Source organism: Oncorhynchus tshawytscha, linkage group LG10 (genome assembly GCF_018296145.1).
Source record: "Oncorhynchus tshawytscha isolate Ot180627B linkage group LG10, Otsh_v2.0, whole genome shotgun sequence".
In the NCBI taxonomy this organism is placed as follows: domain Eukaryota; kingdom Metazoa; phylum Chordata; class Actinopteri; order Salmoniformes; family Salmonidae; genus Oncorhynchus; species Oncorhynchus tshawytscha.
In genome coordinates this window covers 58,879,130-58,901,299 of record NC_056438.1, presented here as the reverse complement: position 1 = coordinate 58,901,299, position 22,170 = coordinate 58,879,130, and the positions used below count along the sequence as shown (strand labels likewise).

Here is a 22,170-nt window from a genome sequence, read left to right as displayed (position 1 = left end):
GACATGGGGAACCTAGTACAAACACACTGAAGAGGACAATGTTAGTAGTAGACCAAATGAACACAAGAACATCTAAATCATTAAATCATAGAGCATACACACTGAAAAAACATACATGCGGGAACAAACGAAAGATACTATACACATAAAAACATACAGCGCATGTGTTTTTTAAATATTTTGTGATAAAGACATTACAGTGGGAAATTGTCTCTCCATCCATGTTCTTCAGTTAATACTGATGGTATACCCCAATACTTCACATGACAGGGCAGAGAGAAATTAAAAATAATAATACCCTCCCCACTTTAAACCCAATCGTTAATGATAATGGCTTTCTCTCGAAATTGTGTATCCTTGCCCTCCTCTCTAATTGATTGATGTGCTATTTTCCTCAATGTCCTTTATTGATTATGTTGCCATAAAAAACACATTTGTGCAGGTAGCATTATCATCTATGTTTCATGCAATATTAGTATTTAAAAAGCCAAGAGCACATCGTAGTCCAGAGCCTCAGCCTGGCCTCCTGCCAGAAGACACATTACTCCTAGTCTACGTGGTTGCCTCATTCAGAGAGCAGTAAGAAAGGTGGGGAAGGAGCTCATGATAAATCTTTTAAGAAAAATCCTCTATTCCAAATATAACTGAGCACTTAACTTAGGCCTCTGGGAGATTATCTAAGGAAATATTTGTAATAAAGAAGGTTAGGTATCTCATCACAGAATTATTCTTCCTTCTCAAACAAAATTGATATCAAGTCTCAGAAAGGTCTGAGGTATTGCATAATAAACCAAAGATATGGCCGAGGGCTGGAAAGGTCTAGAAGGTTATACCCTGGTTGTCTGAGAGTGAAACATCATAATTTAAGCCGGAGCAACACGCGATTTCTGCTCCGATGGCCGCCCCACTAAGAAACAACTAATACCACTATCTCACTACTGTACCACTATCTGGCTTTTAACTAAGCTCTGCATTTAGTTTGTAAATAAAAACAGAGGCCTTATACAGTATCAAAAAATTTCCCTTTGGATAAAGATGACTGAAGTCTGGCACTTTGAGGAACCCTCTAGAAAAAGTGACGGTTACAGTTTTCCCTGTTCACGGTCAAATCTAAGATCTATCATCATCCAAACGTATTTGATTTCCTAACATCTGATACCATGTTTTAACTGGTGACTGGACCCCTGGACATCCCACCCCATGCCCCCCATCTAGCTGCTCTGTGTGAGACAACCTCTTACCTGCAGAGTTGTCCTGGGACTGGGTGTTGTGGCCCGGGGCAGAGGGGTATGAGTCGTTGGGCTTAAAGGGGGCCTGGGACTGGGACTGGGACTGTTTGTGGGGCTCAGAGGCAAACAGAGGAGAGGCTTTCTGAGAGTTGCCCATAGGAGGCATGCCTGTCTGGAATGGAGCCATGCCCCCCATACCTCCTGAACCCATGTTCATATTCATCATCCCTGGCTGGGAGAAACCTGGGAGTGGAATTAAGACACCCAGGTTAATACTATACTTCATGTTATTACTACTCTATTTCGCTATAAGACACAGTGATAAGCGCTACATGCTGGTGTTACATAAACACTGTACAGTATTGTTAAGCAGTACCCATGAGAGAATCTGGTATGTTGCTGTCCTTCATTCCTTTGTTCTGGTTCCCCCACTGATCACCAGGTATCCCCATCATACTAGACACTGGACCTAGAGATTAAATAGGGGGGAGAGAGAGAAAGAGAGGGGGAGTGAGAGAATATATATTGGGGATATCAGATGTCAGTTACTAATGAGAGATGAGTACACCACAGACAGAAATCAATAGCCAGACTAAAACCACCAAAGGATATTGTAATCACATTCACATAATTCAGTTAACTCTCAGTCAGCCATAAAATATGAATGTCCAGACGGTCTGAGAAGACAAAAACAAGACAACAACAACAGCCTCACTTAAATACAGTCATGTGTTTAACTAGGTGTCCTGCAACACTGTAATGCCCAGTTTACACTGCTAAGAGTGCCCAGGCCGTACCAGGGATACTTGTCAGTTGTACAACTAGTCAGTTGTACAACTGAATGCATTCAACTGAAATGTATCTTCCACATTTAACCCAACCCCTCTGAATTAAGGGAGCTCTAGGTGCCTAGAAAGCTTATTAGGCTATGCCACAGAGGGATCTTTAGCATCTTAGGCTATTGATGATGACCAAATTGAAAAAGCCTAATGGCAGTAAAATATGATAAGATATAGAAACAGTGGAAACCTGTCTTTCCACAAAATGCATTTTCACTGCCTTTTTGACTTATTGAGCATGCATAAAACACTAGAGGGCAAGAAACAGGGGAAAGGGACTCACCTGAAAGGTAGTCAGAATTGACGGCAGACTGTTGTCCAGTTGGACAGGGATGCTTTTCTCCCATTGGTTCCTCCCACTGCATCCTCGTCCCCATCTGTCCTCCTGGCATCATACTGGATCCTGCATTGAAGACAGGCAAAAAACTGAACATCAAATGTTAGACACAGGACCATATGACCATGTCATGTGACCATGTTAGCCTACAGCACTTAGCTCTGTTGCCCCCTGTCTTAAAGTTAGTGACAGATTTGATCATAGTCGATGGTGCTTAGGGTCCTTTGCACCCTGTCCGGAAATTAAAGTGCAAAGAAAGTTTCAAACGTTTCACAGGTATGATGTACTATCTTTGGTGGATACAGTTTCACCAGTATCAACCATAGACAGTACAAATAGGAATTCCGCCATTTTGCCTGAGTCCAGCTCCTGCTAGAGCAAACTGGTGTAGATTGCCTGTGACGTCCTAGAAGAAAACTAAAAACATATACTTGGATGTAGAGTCTACTCTCTATGTTAAGATCAACATTTCTCAGTTTCATGATAGTAGTTTAAAATAATGGGAAACGTAAGTTTCTCATTCCTCCACAGTTTGGCTAGGTAACAATACCTGCTGCTGTTTACATCCAACAGTACATTTTTTGCCAGCTAGCTATCTGGTGGTTACATAAGAGACAGTTGTGAAGTGACAACAAGCATATCATTACTGGAAACAATTGGTATTGACAAAGTAAATGAAAAATACAGCCAGGCCTACAGTACATACAGCTAGTTAACTCAACCAGTCTGCCTAGCCTGCTTCATTAGTTAGCCAACTACCCTTGTATTGCTAAATTGGTGACTGACCACACTGACAAAGCTTGCCAAGATAATTAACCTCCTGGTTTCAATGTAGGCTACAGTGCCCCCCATAATAAGTATTTGAACACACCCGCATAAAAAAGACCATTCATGATATAAATACCATAGAATTCAGTGTAGTCCAACACCTGACAAACACATTGAATACAGCCCACCTGGTATAAATTGTCAGTTGATGTCTGGCCTAGACTAGGCTATACTCGAATGCCTCTCAGGGTGCTGTCCCTAAAAACAGCCCTCTCTAGAACATAGCAGATGGGTGACAGTGATGAAAGGGGACAATACAGGACCGTGGGCCATTACTACGGCTACGCAACCGACCAACCAGATGAGAGTATCTTAGGTTCCGGGTGGCAACCCGTCTGTGTCATAAATTATTGACATCCTCAGCTCAAGCCTAGGGGAACTCACTGTACTCGCTGGTGTTTAGTCCTGTAGGGCTCTGCTGCTTTACCAGCTAGATCCAATCATTCAGCCCCCCCATACATTCACACACTCAACCCCAGAGAAATCATTGCACATCAATCTGACCTCTTCTGCTTGAATTGACACAACTTAGCAGTTATTACAAAAATCCCAAAGTCCCAAAGTCATCCATAACCAGGGTTGCAAAGCTACCGGTAATTTACCAAAGTTACGTGAATCTTCAGTAATTTTGGTATTTAACAGAAAATATATGGCAATCTATCGTAGCTTTGGTAATTTATACTTGAATAAATTGTGAAAATGTATTCATATATCACATAAATGTTTTGTGTGTCCATATTGTCCATGAGTTTCTAGTAGATAGGCCATATGATTAAAGAGAAAATAGCCTAATGAATGAACATTTTCTATTAACTCTGCAACTATTGACTTTTCTTTACAACTGCCACCAGTTTGACACCAAAATATTAACAACAAATACCTGACAGTTAAATAAATAAAAGTATATTTACTACTGAAACCCTCATATTAAACACTAATGGTATTCACTAAGTGGATGGTTTGTATTTAGGTTAATATTTTACAGCTTTGTCATAATTTTTTATCATTTTAAAAGCATTTTATTATTTCATATATTTTACATGTGATAAGCCCACACAGAGGGTCAGAGATAATTACAGACACCTGTGATGATCTGAAGTACCCAAAGGGTCTTTCGATAGATTACATAAAATCCTTGAAAGAATACCAATATTGTGGTCGTTTACTGGTAAACTTTGAATGTTTCAAGTAATATACAGTACCCCCCCTTTGCAACCCTATCCATAATATCAGTGTGTAGGGTCAGATACTGTCCTGAAATGAGACATACAAAACAAGGAGAAATACACACACTCGTCCTAATGTCAAATATGTGCACAACTTTCATGATAACATAAGCATATTCGAAAGAGTCAGGGAATGAAGATGTAAGTCCCAGTGCATAGGGTTGCTCAGCAACAGCAGCCTCTGGGGACCATCAAGGTGTTGGTCCTCTTAGTACGTTCCATGCAGCACTTCCGCCTCTCCTCAAAACCCTTTAAGTGCCAACACAGTCCAAAAACCACACCCACATCCCCACCGCCCTAGCATCACCCTGGCCGGGCTGGCACAGTGTCTGACCCGACATCAGTCCTGACACGCAAAACATGGCAGAGACTTCCCTGGCATAGGAGCCCAGAGTTTCCTATTCCCCAGAGGATGGCATGGAACCAACTGAACCTGGGCTAACAATAACACACGGGTCTTAGAATACACCAAAACATTTAATCAGACAACTAATACAGTAGACTGCAGCCAGAGCTCAGTCACAGCTAACTATAAATTGTTTAGCTTTACATGAGTTGTAGTCAATGATGTGTATAAACCCTGGATTGGTGATGCTATGTATTGGGCAATGAGAGGCGTTAAAGCCACCCATCGGCAATATTGGCACTGCCCAGAAGAAGCAATTCTACCTGCACATGACCATCTGATCATTTATCACTTCAGTGTTAATCTGCTAAATTGTAATTATTCACATACCTCCTCATGCCTTTTGCACACAATGTATATAGACTTTCTTTTTTTTCTACTGTGTTATTGTCACGCCCTGGTCAAAGTATTTTGTGTTTATCTTTATGTATTTGGTCAGGCCAGGGTGTGGCATGGGGTTTTTGTAATTGTGGTGTGTTTGTCTTGGGGTTTTGGTGGTGGTATTGGGATTGTAGCTTAGTGGGTTGTCTAGCAAGGTCTATGGCTGTCTGGAGTGGTTCTCAATCAGAGGCAGGTGCTTATCGTTGTCTCTGATTGGGAACCATATTTAGGCAGCCATATTCTTTGAGTTTGTCGTGGGTGATTGTCCTTAGTGTCCTATGTGTACTCGTTGTTAGTTTGCACCAGATAGGCTGTTTCGGTTTCGTTTATTGTTTTTTGTAAGTTCGTGTTTTTTGTTATATTAAACATGGATCGCAATCGACACGCTGCAGTTTGGTCCGACTCTCTTTCATCACCACTAGAAAACCGTTACAGAATCACCCACCACCAACGGACCAAGCGGCGTGTCAACAGGCAGGAGCAGCCGAAAAAGGAGATGCTCACCAAGGATTTCTGGTCATGGGAGGAGATCTTCGACGGGAGAGGACCCTGGGCTAAACCAGGGGAGTGTAGCCGCCCAAAGGAGCAACAGGAGAAGAGGCAACAGAGGCAGCAGCAGCAGGAGCAGCAGCAGCTACAGTGGGAGAGGTTGCACCACCTGGAGTTATGGACATGGGAGGAGGAATTGGACGGTAAAGGACCCTGGAATGAGCCTGAGATTATTGTCGCCCCAAAGCCGAGCTGGAGGCAGCAAAAGCAGAGAGGCGGCATTATGAGGAGCTAGCACGGCAGAGCGGATGGAAGCCCGAGAGTCAGCCCCAAAATTTCTTGGGGGGCTTACAGGGAGTATGGCTATGCCAGGTAGGAGACCTGCGCAAACTCCCTGTGCTTACCGGGGGCTGGAGAGACCGGGCAGGCACCGTGTTATGCTGTGGAGCGCACGGTGTCTCCAGTGCGGGTGCACAGCCCGGTTCGGTATATTCCAGCTCCTCGTATCGGCCGGGCTAGAGTGGGCATCGAGCCAGGTAAGGTTGGGCAGGCTCGGTGCTCAAGAGCTCCAGTGCGCCTGCACGGTCCGGTCTATCCAGTACCACCTCCACACCCCAGCCCTCCGGTAGCAGCTCCCCGCACCAGGCTTCCTGTGCGTGTCCTCGATCCAGTACCACCAGTTCCAGCACCACGCACCAGGCCTTCAGTGTGCCTCGCCTGTTCAGCGCAGCCAGCGCTTTTCTCCTCTCCTGCGCTGCTGGAGTCTCCCGCCTGTTTAACGCAGCCAGAGCCTTCCTCCTCTACAGCGCTGCCGGAGCCTCCCGCCTGTTCAGCGCAGCCAGAGCCTTTCTCCTCTCCTGCGCTGCCGGAGTCTCACGCCTATCTAGCGCTGTTAGAGCTTTCCTCATCTCCAGCGCTGCCGGAGTCTTCCGCCTGTTTAGCGCAGCCAGAGCCTTCCTCCGACACAGCGCTGCAGGAGTCTCCCGCCTGTTCAGCGCAGCCAGAGCTGCCAGTCTGCATGAAGCAGCCAGAGCTGTCAGTCTGCATGGAGCAGTCAGAGCTGTCAGTCTGCATGGAGCAGTCAGAGCTGTCAGTCTGCATGGAGCAGTCAGAGCTGTCAGTCTGCATGGAGCAGCCAGAGCTGTCAGTCTACATGAAGCAGCCCGAGCTGCCAGTCTGCATGAAGCAGCCAGTCTACATGGAGCAGCCAGAGCTGTCAGTCTACATGAAGCAGCCCGAGCTGCCAGTCTGCATGAAGCAGCCAGTCTCCGCATGGAGCAGCCAGAGCTGTCAGTCCGCATGGAGCAGCCAGAGCTGTCAGTCCGCATGGAGCAGCCAGAGCTGTCAGTCTGCATGGAGCAGCCAGAGCTGTCAGTCCGCATGGAGCAGCCAGAGCTGTCAGTCTACAGGAAGCAGCCCGAGCTGCCAGTCTGCATGAAGCAGCCAGTCTACATAGAGCAGCCAGAGCTGCCAGTCTGCATGAAGCAGCCAGAGCTGTCAGTCTGCATGGAGCAGTCAGAGCTGTCAGTCTGCATGGAGGAGCCAGAGCTGTCAGTCTACATGAAGCAGCCCGAGCTGCCAGTCTGCATGAAGCAGTCAGTCTACATGGAGCAGCCAGAGCTGTCAGTCCGCATGGAGCAGCCAGAGCTGTCAGTCTACATGAAGCAGCCCGAGCTGCCAGTCTGCATGAAGCAGCCAGTCTACATGGAGCAGCCAGAGCTGTCAGTCTGCATGAAGCAGCCAGAGCTGTCAGTCTGCATGGAGCAGCCAGTCTGCATGGAGCAGCCAGTCTGCACGGAGCTGTCAGTCTGCACGGAGCTGTCAGTCTGCACGGAGCTGTCAGTCTGTAAGGAGCTGCCAGTCTGCAAGGAGCTGCCAGTCTGCAAGGAGCTGCCAGTCAGCACGGAGCCGCCAGAGCGGTCAGTCTGTAAGAAGCCGCCAGAGCTGTCAGCCTATATGGAGCAGCTAGTGCCGCCAGTCTGCCCAGCGCCGCCAGTGCCCCCAGTCTGCCCAGCATCGCCAGTCTGCCCAGCGCCATCAGTCTGCCCAGCATCGCCAGTCTGCCCAGCATCGCCAGTCTGCCCAGCATCGCCAGTCTGCCCAGCATCGCCAGTCTGCCCAGCACCGCCAGTCTGCCCAGCGTCGTCAGTCTGCCCAGCGTCGTCAGTCTGCCCAGCACCGCCAGTCTGCCCAGCGCGCCAGTCTGCCCAGCGTCGCCAGTCTGCCCGGCGCCGCCAGTCTGCCCGGCGCCCAGCGTCTGCCCCGCCGGCGCCGCCGGTCTGCCCAGCATCGCCAGTCTGCCAGACTCTTCCAGATCTGCCAGTCAGCCAGACTCTTCCAGATCTGCCAGTCAACCAGACTCTTCCAGATCTGCCAGTCAACCAGACTCTTCCAGATCTGCCAGTCAACCAGACTCTTCCAGATCTGCCAGTCAACCAGACTCTTCCAGATCTGCCAGTCAACCAGACTCTTCCAGATCTGCCAGTCAACCAGACTCTTCCAGATCTGCCAGTCAGCCAGGATCTGCCAGTCAGCCAGGATCTGCTGAAACCACCAGCCAGCCAGGAGCTGGTAGATCTACCTCCTGAGCCTGCCTGAGCTTCCTCTCACTCCTGAGCTTCCTCTCACTCCTGAGCTTCCTCTCACTCCTGAGCTTCCTCTCACTCCTGAGCTTCCTCTCACTCCTGAGCTTTCTCTCACTCCTGAGCTTTCTCTCACTCCTGAGCTTTCTCTCACTCCTGAGCTTTCTCTCACTCCCGAGCTTCCCCTCAGTCCCGAGCTGCCTCGGTCCCGAGCTGTCCTTCAGTCCCGATCTGTTCCTCAGTCCAGTGGGGTTCTGGGTGAGGACTACTAGGCCATGGTCGGCGGCGAGGGTGGACTATCCAGGGACGAAGGGAGAGGGGACTAAGACATTAAAGGAGTGGGGTCCACGTCCCGCGCCGGAGCCGCCACCATGGACAGACGCCCACCCGGACCCTCCCTATTGTTTTGAGGTGCGTTCGGGAGTCCGCACCTTAGGGGGGTTCTGTCACGCCCTGGTCAAAGTATTTTGTGTTTATCTTTATGTATTTGGTCAGGCCAGGGTGTGGCATGGGGTTTTTGTAATTGTGGTGTGTTTGTCTTGGGGTTTTGGTGGTGGTATTGGGATTGTAGCTTAGTGGGTTGTCTAGCAAGGTCTATGGCTGTCTGGAGTGGTTCTCAATCAGAGGCAGGTGCTTATCGTTGTCTCTGATTGGGAACCATATTTAGGCAGCCATATTCTTTGAGTTTGTCGTGGGTGATTGTCCTTAGTGTCCTATGTGTACTCGTTGTTAGTTTGCACCAGATAGGCTGTTTCGGTTTCGTTTATTGTTTTTTGTAAGTTTGTGTTTTTTTGTTATATTAAACATGGATCGCAATCGACACGCTGCAGTTTGGTCCGACTCTCTTTCATCACCACTAGAAAACCGTTACAGTTATTGACTTGTTTATTGTTTACTCCATGTGTAAATCTGTGTTGTTATCTGTTCACACTGCTATGCTTTATCTTGGCCAGGTCGCAGTTGTAAATGAGAACTTGTTCTCTACTGGACTACCTGGTTAAATAAAGGTGAAATAAAAATAAAATAAAAATCATAGCGCTTTATGGTTTTTGCAACTGCACTTGAAGAAACTTTAAAAGTTCATGAAATGTTCCAGATTGACTCACGTTCATGTCTTACAGTAATATTGGACTGTCGTTTCTCTTTGCTTATTTGAGCTGTTCTTGACATAATATGGACGTGGTCTTTTACCAAATAGGCTCTCTTCTGTATACCACTCCTACTTTGTCACAACACAACTAATTGGCTTAAATGCATTAAGAATAAAAAAATCACAAATTAACAAGGCACACATGTTAATTGAAATGCATTCCAGCTGACTACCCCATGAAGCTGGTTGAGAGAATGCCAAGACCAAGAGTGTGCAAAGCTGTCATCAAGACAAAGGGTGGCTACTTTGAAGAATCTAAAATCTAAAATATATTTAGATATATAACACTTTTTTGGTTACTACATAATTCCATATGTGTTATTTCATAGTTTAAAATAATAATAATAGTAATAATAAGTTATTTCAGTTAACCTTTATTTAACTAGGCAAGTCAGATAAGAACAAATTCTTACTTATAGTGAGGAAAAAAAGTATTTGATCCCCTGCTGATTTTGTACGTTTGCCCACTGACAAAGAATTGTTCAGTCTATAACTTTAAATATACGTTTATTTGAACAGTGAGAGACAGAATAACAACAAAAAAATCCAGAAAAACGCATGTCAAAAAATGTTAAAAATTGATTTGCATTTTAATGAGGGAAATAAGTATTTGACCCCCTCTCAATCAGAAAGATTTCTGGCACCCAGGTGTCTTTTATGCAGGTAACGAGCTGAGATTAGGAGCACACTCTTAAAGGGAGTGCTCCTAATCGCAGCTTGTTACCTGTATAAAAGACACCTGTCCACAGAAGCAATCAATCAATTAGATTCCAAACTCTCCACCATGACCAAGACCAAAGAGCTCTCCAAGGATGTCAGGGACAAGATTGTAGCCCTACACAAGGCTGGAATGGGCTACAAGACCATCGTCAAGCATCTTGGTGAGAAGGTGACAACAGTTGGTGCGATTATTCGCAAAAGGAAGAAACACAAAAGAACTGTCAATCTCCCTCGGCCTGGGGCTCCATGCAAGATCTCACCTCGTGGAGTTGCAATAATCATGAGAACGGTGAGAAATCAGCCCAGAACTACACGGGAGGATCTTGTCAAAGGCAGCTGGGACCATAGTCACCAAGAAAACAATTGGTAACACACTATGCCGTGAAGGACTGAAATCCTGCAGCGCCTGCAAGGTTCCCCTGCTCAAGAAAGCACATATACATGCCCGTCTGAAGTTTGCCAATGAACATCTGAATGATTCAGTGGACAACTGGGTGAAAGTGCTGTGGTCAGATGAGACTAAAATGGAGCTCTTTGGCATCAACTCAACTCGCCGTGTTTGGAGGAGGAGGAATGCTGCCTATGACCCCAAGAACACCATCCCCACCGTCAAACATGGAGGTGGAAACATTATGCTTTGGGGGTGTTTTTCTGCTAAGGGGACAGGACAACTTCAACGCATCAAAGGGATGATGGACGGGGCCAGGTACCGTCAAATCTTGGGTGAGAACCTCCTTCCCTCAGCCAGGGCATTGAAAATGGGTCGTGAATGGGTATTCCAGCATGACAATGACCCAAAACACATGGCCAAGGCAACAAAAGAATGGCTCAAGAAGAAGCACATTAAGGTCCTGGAGTGGCCTAGCCAGTCTCCAGACCTTAATCCCATAGAAAATCTGTGGAGGGAGCTGAAGGTTCGAGTTGCCAAACGTCAGCCTCGAAACCTTAATGACTTGGAGAAGATCTGCAAAGAGGAGTGGGACAAAATTCCTTCTGAGATGTGTGCAAACCTGGTGGCCAACTACAAGAAACGTCTGACCTCTGTGATTGCCAACAAGGGTTTTGCCACCAAGTAGTAAGTCATGTTTTGCAGAGGTGTCAAATACTTATTTCCCTCATTAAAATGCAAATCAATTTATAACATTTTTGAAATGTGTTTTTCTGGATTTTGTTGTGGTTATTCATTCCCTCACTGTTCAAATAAACTTACCATTAAAATTATAGACTGATCATTTCTTTGTCAGTGGGCAAACGTACAAAATCAGCAGAGGATCAAATACTTTTTTCCCTCACTGTACAATGACAGCCTACCAGGAAACAGTGGGTTAACTGCCTTGTTCAGGGGCAGAACGACAGATTTTTACCTTGTCAGCTCGGGGATTCGAACCAGCAACCTTTCGGTTACTGGCCCAAAACTCTAACCACTAGGCTACCTGCCACCCCTTCACAATTATTCTACAATGCAGAAAATAGTACACAAAGAAAAACCCTGGAAAGTGGGTCCTTGTGTCACAACAATATCTGTTTTTATTTTATCTCCCTGCCTGCAGTTTGGGTTCCCCCACTTTCAGAGATATGCATATTCAAGACAAGTAGCCTGTGGTAAAGAAAAACCCTGGAATAAGTGTTCAAACCTTTGACTGGTACTGTATTTATCCATAAAAATGATGGCAGTTGATTCATGATTTCGACTGGTCGAGCTACGCTGCCTGCCTCTGTCTCGTACCAACTCCCGACACATTCATTACTATGGACAGTTGGAGATCGAATTTGAATCCTGAAACAATGTTGCAAATGTCAGAGAGATGGACAGTAAGGTTTATACAAACCTCCGCTATTGAAAACAAGATGTTAGTCTAAAATAATGTCTATAAATTGCCTGGCTGAGCTGATGAGACAGCGCAGTCATATGGAACAAATTAAATAGTCATTTTGAGGTCACTTGGGGAATAGACACCGGCTGGAATGTGCTTTTAACCAATCAGAATTCAAGATTAGACCCACCCGTTGTATAAAATAGAATAAACGTGGCAAAAACAAATGTAGACATTAATAAATGCGTTTCTATAGCTTCCAATTTTTTTTTACACAGGTGGGGGAGTACCAAGATGGAGGCGTGGTGGCTTCAAAACAGCACCCCCCGTCAGCTCCCCCTCTCAGTATGGACCAGGCTATTTTCAAAATAAATTCAAAGGGACACCTAAATTATGTGTTTGGGGCGTTTTAATTCTCCGGTTTCAGATGTGACATCCCTGAAGGAGCCAACCACCACAGGCTACTTGTCTTGAATATGCATATCTCTGAAAGTGGGCGAACCCAAACTGTAGGCAGGGAGATAAAATAAAAACAGATATTGTTGTGACACAAGGACCCAGGAGCAATAATAACAATAAAAGAAGAAAAAAATCCTAAAAGCAGACGCGCCGTGCAGCAGTTAGTGTCCAGACCAGACAGACTGCAGAGTCATGCTGGGTGCAATGGCTCCCTCTGTACTCTGCCGGAGGAGTCACAATGACCTTCCTTCCCTCTCACTCCTCCAGCACAGCAGCCTGTCTGCTAGGCAGGCACTTACGTAAGGACTCCCCCCCCCCAAAAAAAAGGGGTGGTGGGGGGTTAAGCTGCAGAATGGAGGTGAAGCAAGGGTTTGATGATTTCTGTGTTTAAAAAGTAAATAAATAAGCCTGTGGTTGTGAGAAGTAAAGTACAAAATACATCATACGTGACTGAAATGTGTGAGCATGGTAAATGAATGGGGTTTACAAAGATGTAGTTGTGTGTGCGTAGGAGGGAAGGATCACACTCCATGGACGGCTAATGGACCACTGATATGGTATGTGTAAACACACAATGTTTTATTGTCACATACACCAGATAGGCGCAGTAAAATGTCTTGTTTTACGGGGTCAGCCATAGTAGTACGGCACCCCTAGAGCAAATTAGGGTTAAGCGCCTTGCTCAGCTCAGGTATTCGAACGAGCAACCTTTCGTTTACTGGCCCAATGCTCTAACAACTAGGATACCTACTGCCCGTTCTGTGACTAATGAGTTAACACCCACATTGAATGCACAAGTAATTAACTAATACTAGTTGTTATGGTATAGCCTGTAGGTAAATAACACATAGAAATTAGCTTACCTAAGACATTGTTCGAGAACTATTTCCCATTTCTAAGAAATTGTTCGAGAACTATTTCTCAGTTCTAAGACATTGTTCGAGAACTATTTCTCATTTCTAAGACATTGTTTGAGGGCTATTTCTAAGAGGCCAGAGAGCTGATAAAGTTCATCCTCCTCTATCGCCTGACAGGGAATCAGCCCCATCCTCAGCCGGTCCCTGTGGGGTTGATATGCACTCAGCTTGTCCAGTACCACGCCAAACCTCTCCAGTACCACACAACCATTTGGCAGGCCTACCCAGCTTCAGCCTCCTCACCATGATAGGCGTCTTTCAGCTGCATAAAAATCTGTTCACCGCTTATGGGATTATTTGTGTAGCTAAAAGAGAAAACAGCATAATTTCCCAGAAAGAAAATATGAATACTGTACAGTGAGATGAGCTGTTCTGAATTCCCTCCTCTGTACATGTATGGGTTTCTCTCATTTTGGGTTGCTGTTCGACATGATGAGCATCAACAATCCTTTATCTTTACTACAAACAGATGAAGGGGATAGCCACATCAAAGGATCCAATTCTACATGACAATCTCCAAAGTAACCAACCAATGACTTTGGGATTGAAGGACATTGGGGGATGGGAGAAGTGGGTGTGGGGAAGATTCTGGGAAGGCTTTTAATGATTGATGAAAATAGCAATGCCTTTGTGTGGGTCAAGGAGAGTTCAGTATGAGATACATGTGATAGCACTGCATAATAAAAACATGGGTTGAATCTCATGCAATGACAGGAAAAAGGAGCACAGGTGCTGTAAGAGGCTCCACGGCCAGTATACTTCCGAACACTGCAGACAAGATGGAGTAATAGTGCCCATCCTGACATGATAGGATGATAGAAGTTAGTATATCAATCGATTACTGTGTGTATTTTCCACTGACATTTTACATACAAATATATGTTTTCCTCCTTCAATGTCAAGGTAGCGTGGCTTCAGTTCAAGCAACAAGGCATGTTGAATTGCCACTCCACAAATCAGACAACCTAAGAATTGTGACGACATCAAACAGAAGCTAAATCAGTTAGATAAAGTACAGTATTGAACGAACGTGGAGTATTAAACAAGAAGAATAGTGTACAGTACGTGACTGATTAGCAGCAAAAGCTCTCATATCTCCTTGGGCAAACCTTGATCTACACAGTGGTTGTCCAGAGGTCTTGCTCTAAAAGCATCAATCACAACATACAGTACAGAGGAGATGCTGACATCAGCACCCCCACACACAGACGGATCTGCACTGCCAACACCGGTGTTGTGTGTACAAGTCTTTTTGATGAGCTCACCCGCACTGTTTCCTTCTGCTATTGATGTTCCAGCTTACTGTAGTCACATGCTCTGCCCTGAGCCCCTATCATGCAGCACACTGCTGGCACTAGTCAACATGCTACACTGTACACAGTGTTCTGCATGCCCTCCTGAAATAAACCACATACTGTAGCGTAGCCTAATGATGTTGGTTGATCTTAATTAGACATCATTAAGTCAAGCGGTTGTGTGGGGAAAAATGACATCTGTGTCAATCAAGATTTTTTTTCCAAATAAAACCATTTTTTATTTGTCACATGCACCGAATACAACAGGTAGACCTTACCGTGAACTGCTTACTTACAAGCCCTTAACCAACAATGCAGTTCAAGAACTAGAGTTAATCAAATATTTACTAAATATACAAAAAGTAAATCAAATCTAATCAATCAAAAAGTAACACAATACATTTACATAACAATAACGAGGTTGTATACAGCGGGTACCGTTACTGAGTCAAAGTGCGGGGGTACAGGTTAGTCGAGGTAATTTGTAAAGTGACTATGCATAGATAATAAACAGTGAGTAGCAGCAGAGTAAAAACAAAGGGGAGGGGTGTCAATGGTGGGGGTCAATGTAAATAGTCCGAGTGGCCATTTGATTAGTTGTTCAGCATTCTTATGGCTAGGGGTTAGAAGCTGTTAAGGAGCCTTTTGGTCCTAGACCTGGCGCTCCGGTACTGCTTGCCGTGCAGTAGCAGAGAGAACAGTCTAAGACTTGGGAGAACAGTATATGACTTCAGATTGACATAAAGGTCATAAAGCCTCAGAGGTCAAAGAATACCTTCTCTAATCTATCCCTAATCCATCCCTAATCTTAATCATTTGTTTTGACTGAATATGCCTGTACATGTTGATAGTTTTTAGAGCAGGATAATTAACATGCAAACGTTGTTGCCAAGATGTCAGAGGAGAAGCCTGGGTGTTAATGTTCTTGGTGTTAATTGACGTTGTTGTTTCCTGACTTGTTCACGGCTGAGTCTGTGATGTCGCTCCAGTCAGGGCTATGCTAACGCTGCCCTGTCTCCAGGCTGACACTTCTGGAAGTGACAGGACGCAAGGGGAGACAAAGAGAGAGAGAGGGAGTGAGAGAGAGAGGGAGACAAAGAGAGAGAGGGAGTGAGAGAGAGGGAGTGTGGGAGAGATGGACAAAGACTGGGATAGACAGCTAGATGGGAAGAGGGAGAAACAGAGAGAGGGGGAGACAGAGAGAGGTAGAGAAAGAGAGAGTGTCACGACTTCTGCCGAAGTCAGTCCCTCTCCTCGTTCAGCGGTCGACGTCACCGGCCTTCTAGCCACCGCTGATCCATTTTTAATTTTCCATTTGTTTTGTCTTTGTTTTACACACCTGATTTCAATCCCACAATTACTTGTTCATTATTTAACCCTCTGTTCCCCCATGTTTTTTTGTGAGTGATTGTTTATTGTATTTTCGGTCTGTCATGGTGTGCGTGTATTTGTATAAAAGTACGTTGATTACTCATATCTGCTGTCCTGCGCCTGACTCTCTACACCAGCTACACATAGGACCCATTACAGAATCACTCACCCGAAGAATGGAGTCAGCAGGAGCCAACGCCCTCCCTGTTCCAGTGGAGGAGCGTGTTCAGCAGCATGCGACCATGTTGAAACGTCTGGGCACTGCCATGGATCACGTGCTGCAGACTATGGATCGTTTGGAGAGACAGGTCCCACTGTCCACCCCTCTATCCCCTGGTCCCAGCGGGATTCGACTCGCGCTCCCGAGGGAGTATGATGGGACGGCTGCCGGATGCCAGGGGTTTCTACTACAGCTGGAGCTCTACCTGGCGACCGTCCACCCGGCTCCTTCGGGGCATGAGAGTGTGTCCGCCCTCGTCTCCTGCCTCTCAGACAAAGCTCTGGACTGGGCCAACGCCGTACGGTGTGAGGGAGAAGCGGCGTTGGATCATTATGCAGAGTTCACCTGCATAATGAGGATGATAGAAGTTATTCCACCTGAGGCAGGGGACGAGGAGCGCGCAGGATTTCGCCTTGGACTTCCGGACCCTGGCCGCCAGCGCGGGATGGAACGACAGGGTCCTGATTGATCACTACAGGTGCAGTCTGCGCGAGGAAGTCTGTCGGGAGTTGGCCTGCAGAGACACCACCCTCACATTGGACCAGCTGGTGGACCTGTCCATCCGGCTGGACAACCTGCCCGCGGACGTTCGGATCAGGACCTGTCAGTTCCATCCCCCAGCACCTCCGCTCCAACGCCCATGGAGCTGGGAGGTGCTGCACTTAGGGCGACCGGAGGAGGGGCCATTCCCTGCACCATCTGTGACCGCAGAGGGCACACTGCTGGTCGGTGCTGGAGGGGTTCCTCAGGTAGCAAGCAGGGCACTATTGTGTCACCCCAGGTGAGTCGGCACCAGGCTCACCCAGAGACCCCTGTTGCTCACATGTATGTGTTTATTTCATTTCCTGAGTTTTCCCCGCATTCCTAGCATAAGGCACTAGTAGATTCAGGTACAGCTGGGAATTTTATTGACCGTTCATTTGCTCATAGTTTAGGGATTCTCCTTGTTCCTGTAGATATGCCTTTCCCTGTGCACGCCCTAGATAGTCGACCATTAGGGTCAGGGCTGATTACGGAGACCACCGCTCCATTGACATGGTTACGCAGGAGGGTCATGAGGAGAGAATCAGTCTCTTCATTATTGATTCTCCTGCATTTCCCGTGGTGCTGGGCTTACCCTGGTTGGCCTATCATGACCCCACTATTTCGTGGCTACAGTGTGCTCTCAAGGGGTGGTCACGAGAGTGCTCATGGAGGTGTGTGGGGGTTTCCATCGGTGCGACTACGGTGGAAAGTCCAGACCAGGTCTCCACCGTGCACATCCCCTCAGAATATGCCGATTTGGCTCTCGCCTTCTGTAAGAAGAGGGCGACTAAATGACCACCTCATCGACGGGGGTATTGTGCGATAAATCTCCTGGTAGACGCATGAGTCACGTGTATCCTCTGTCACAGGAGGAGACGGTGGCTATGGAAACATGTCTCCGAATCCCTGGGGCAGGGATACATTCGGCCCTCCACTTCACCTGCCTCCTCAAGTTTTTTTTTGTGATGAAGAAGGATGGGGGTCTGCGCCCGTGTATTGACTATCGAGGGATCAATCAGATCACTGTGAGGTACAGCTACCCACTGCTTCTCATCGCCAGTGCGATCGAGGCAATGCACGGGGTGCGCTTCTTCACAAAATTGGATCTCAGGATCGCTTACAACCTGGTGCATATCCGGGGGGGGACGAGTGGAAGACAGCATTTAGTACCACCTCAGGGCACTATGAGTACCTCGTCATGTGGTTCGGGTTGATGAATGCTCCATCAGTCTTCCAGGCCTCTGTTGACGAGATTTTCCGGGACCTGCACGGGCAGGGTGTAGTGGTGTATATTGATGACATTCTGATATACTCTGCTACACGCGCCGAGCATGTGTCCCTTGTGCGCAGGGTGCTTGGTCGACTGTTGGAGCATGACCTGTACGTCAAGGCTGAGAAATGTCTGTTCTTCCAACAGTCCATCTCCTTCTTAGGGTACCGCATTTCCACGTCAGGGGTGGAGATGGAGAGTGACCGCATTTCAGCCGTGCGTAATTGGCCTACTCCCACCACGGTAAAGGAAGTGCAGCGGCTTCTTGGGTTTGTCAACTACTACCGGAGGTTTACCCGGGGGTTTGGTCAGGTAGCAGCTCCCATTACCTCACTGTTGAAGGGAGGACCGGTGCGGCTGCAGTGTTCGGCTGAGGCGGACAGGGCTTTTGGTCACCTGAAGGCTCTGTTTACCTGGGCTCCCGTGCTGGCTCATCCGGATCCCTCTTTGGCGTTCATAGTGGAGGTGGACGCGTCCGAGGCTGGGATAGGAGCCGTGCTCTCTCAGCGCTTGGGCAAGCCACCAAAGCTCTGCCCCATGCCTTCTTTTCAAAAAAGCTCAGCCCAGCGGAGCAACACTATGATGTGGGGGACCGGGAGTTGTTGGCTGTTGTCAAGGCCTTGTCGGCGAGGAGACATTGGCTTGAGGGGGCTAAGCACCCTTTTCTCATCTGGACTGACCACCGCAATCTGGAGTACATCTGGGCGGCGAGGAGACTGAAACCTCGCCAGGCAAGGTGGGCTATATTCTTTACCCGTTTTGTTTTCACCCTATCCTACAGACCAGGTTCCCAGAACGCTAAGGCAGATGCACTGTCCCGGATGTATGACACAGAGGAGGGGTCCATGGATCACACTCCCATACTTCCGGCCTCTTGCCTGGTGGCACCGGTGGTGTGGGAGCTGGACGCGGACATCGAGCGGGCGTTACGCACAGAGCCCACTCCCCCCCCAGTGTCCAGCTGGGCGCCTGTACGTTCCGTCTGCTGTCTGCGACCGTTTGTTCTATTGGGCCCATACGTCACCCTCCTCTGGTCATTACGGCATCGGGCGGACGGTGCGTTGTCTTAGTGGGAAGTACTGGTGGCCCACCTTGGCCAAGTACATGAGGGTCTATGTTTCCTCCTGCTCGGTGTGCGCCCAGTGCAAGGCTCCCAGGCAACTGCCCAGAGGGAAATTACAGCCCCAACGGCCGTGGTCGCACCTGTCAGTGGATATCCTGACGGATCTTCCTCCCTCACAGGGGAACACCACGATCCTGGTCATTGTAGATCGGTTTTCTAAGTCCTGCTGTCTCCTCCCTTTGCCCGGTCTCCCTACGGCCCTACAGACGGCGGAGGCCCTGTTCACTCATGTCTTCCGGCACTACGGGGTTCCTGAAGACATAGTCTCTGATCGAGGTCCCCAGTTCACGTCCAGGGTCTGGAGAGCATTCATGGAACGTCTGGGGGTCTCGGTCAGCCTCACCTCCGGTTTTCACCCCGAGAGTAACGGGCAGGTGGAGAGAATAAACCAGGATGTGGGTAGGTTTCTGCGGTCATATTGCCAGGACCGGCCGGGGGAGTGGGCGCTGTTCATCCCCTGGGCAGAGATAGCCCAAAACTCACTCCGCCACTCCTCCACTAACCTCTCTCCTTTCCAGTGCATACTGGGATATCAGCCGGTTCTGGCACAGTGGCATCAAGAGCCAGATCGAAGCTCCGTTGGACGAATGGTTCAAGCGCTTGGAGGAGACCTGGGACGCCGCCCATGTACACCTACAACGGGCAAAAAGAGGGCGCTGACCACCACTGCAGCGAGGCCCCGGTGTTTGCACCGGGGGACCGGGTCTGGCTCTCGACCTGAAACCTCCCCCTCCGCCTGCCCTGCCAGAAGCTGGGTTTGTGGTTTGTGGGGCCATTAAAAGTCCTGAGGAGTTTTATCGTATTAATCCCCAAATTATCGTATTAATCCCTCATTCCATGTGTCTCTCCTTAGGCCGATGTTGGCTGATCAACTCCAGGAAGCTGAGGTGCGGGAGGTTCCTCCGCCCCCTCTGGACATGGAGGGGGCCCCGGCGTATGCTGTTCGAGCTATCCTGGACTCAAGGCGTCGGGCGAGGGGTCTCAGTACGTCGTGGAGTGGGAGGGGTACGGTCCAGAGGAGAGATGCTGGGTGCCGGTGGAGGACGTCCTGGACCCTTCGTTGCTGCGGGATTTCCACTGTCTCCATCCGGATCGCCCTGCGCCTCATCCTCCGGGTCGTCCCTGATGTCGGTGTTGGCACGCGGCTGGAGCCAGAGAGAGGTAGAGAAAGAGAGAGTGTCACGACTTGCGCCAAAGTCGGTCCCTCTGCATTTTCGGGTGGTGTTCGGCGGTCAACGTCACCGTCCTTCTAGCCACTGACGATCCATTTTTCATTTTCCATTTGTTTGTCTTTGTTTTACACACCTGATTTCAATCCCACAATTACTTGTTCATTATTTAACCCTCTGTTCCCCCATGGTTTTTTGTGAGTGATTGTTTATTGTATTTTCGGTCTGTCATGGTGTGCGTGTATTTGTTACTTTGTATATTTGTTATTTTGAGTAAAAGTACGTTGATTACTCATATCTGCTGTCCTGCGCCTGACTACCAGCTACACATAGGACCCATTCCAGAGAGGTAGAGAGTAGGAGTGCTTTTGGCGCTGGGAGTGCTGTCAGTCTGCGGTATAATGAGACCATGTCTGTGGTTAGAGGGCTGGATCTGAAATAACTGCTTGGGAGAAAGGATACTATCTGGAGTGGAGGAGACTAATTTATTTTATTTTTATTCATTTTTTATTTATCCGTTATTTTACCAGGTAAGTTGACTGAGAACACGTTCTCATTTACAGCAACGACCTGGGGAATAGTTACAGGGGAGAGGAAGGGGATGAATGAGCCAATTGTAAACTGGGGATTATTAGGTGACCGTGATGGTTTGAGGGCCGGATTGGGAATTTAGCCAGGACACCGGGGTTAACACCCCTACTCTTACGATAAGTGCCATGGGATCTTTAATGACCTCAGAGAGTCAGGACACCGGGGTTAACACACCTACTCTTACGATAAGTGCCATGGGATCTTTAATGACCTCAGAGAGTCAGGACACCCGTTTAACGTCCCATCCGAAAGACGGCACCCTACACAGGGCAGTATCCCCAATCAATGCCCTGGGGCATTGGGATATTTTTTAGACCAGACCACTAATCACTGTACATATGAGCTTTATCATATTCTGTCATATTTGGTTCATCTACTGTTACTGTGAGAAGCAGCGTTGTCCAATTGTATAGCTATAAAACAGAATCTTCATTCACTGAACTTTTTGTTCTTACATTTTTTTTCTCAGTTTCTCTGTTGTTATTTCTGTGCAAATTAGCTATTTTACTCTGGGGCTAAAAGACCAATTGCCATCCAACATAGCCAAAAGCGGATAATTCAGCTATCCCCATACTTCACAATAAACAACTAAATTTGAGGGTGAACAACAGTGACAGTATGGCCCAAAGGAGTGAATTTCCCCTCATGCTCATGACAGTTCTCATGAACTGTGAAATACTTTCTTGGCAGAGGGAAACAAACACAGGACTTTTCCAGTAGCCATTTTTTTTCTCTCAGTGAGTCAGGGGGAAGTTGCCACCCAAGAAACCCAATCATAATAACATCAGTGCACATTACCACTGAATCACAGAGATCCCAATGACTGCAATGACTCGTTTTTACAATGCATTCGGAAAGTATTCAGACCCCTTGACCTTTTCCACATATTGTAAAGTTACAGCCTTATTCTAAAATGGATTAAATGTTTTTTTTCTCTTATCAATCTACACAAAATATCACAATGATTACAAAGAAAAAACAGGTACAGAAATGTATTAAAAACAAAAAACTGAAAAATCAAATTTAGATAAGTATTCAGACCCTTTAGAGTCAGTACAAACGTCTTCAATTTAAGAATGCTGGAGGCCACTGTGTTCTTGTGGACCTTTAATGCCAAAGAAATGTTTTGGTACCCTTCTCCAGATCTGTGCCTCGACATAATCCTGTCTCAGAGCTCTACGGACAATTCTTTCGACCTCATGGCTTGGATTTTGCTCTAACATGCACGG

At 47.3% G+C, this 22,170-nt stretch overlaps 1 protein-coding gene across 6 annotated transcripts in view; it reads right to left on the bottom strand.

The window, feature by feature from the left end:
- Positions 1 to 22,170, bottom strand: part of LOC112260536 (microtubule-associated protein 4) — a 74,725-nt gene that overhangs the window by 38,742 nt on the left and 13,813 nt on the right. For all 6 annotated transcript variants that reach the window (XM_024435723.2, XM_024435721.2, XM_024435719.2 and 3 more), the window contains exons 3-5: positions 2,352 to 2,471; positions 1,606 to 1,698; positions 1,242 to 1,472 (exon numbers count right to left, since the gene is read on the bottom strand). In XM_024435723.2, the coding sequence (XP_024291491.1) occupies positions 1,242 to 1,472; positions 1,606 to 1,698; positions 2,352 to 2,471 (444 nt within the window). The remainder of the gene's footprint in view (positions 1 to 1,241; positions 1,473 to 1,605; positions 1,699 to 2,351; positions 2,472 to 22,170) is intronic.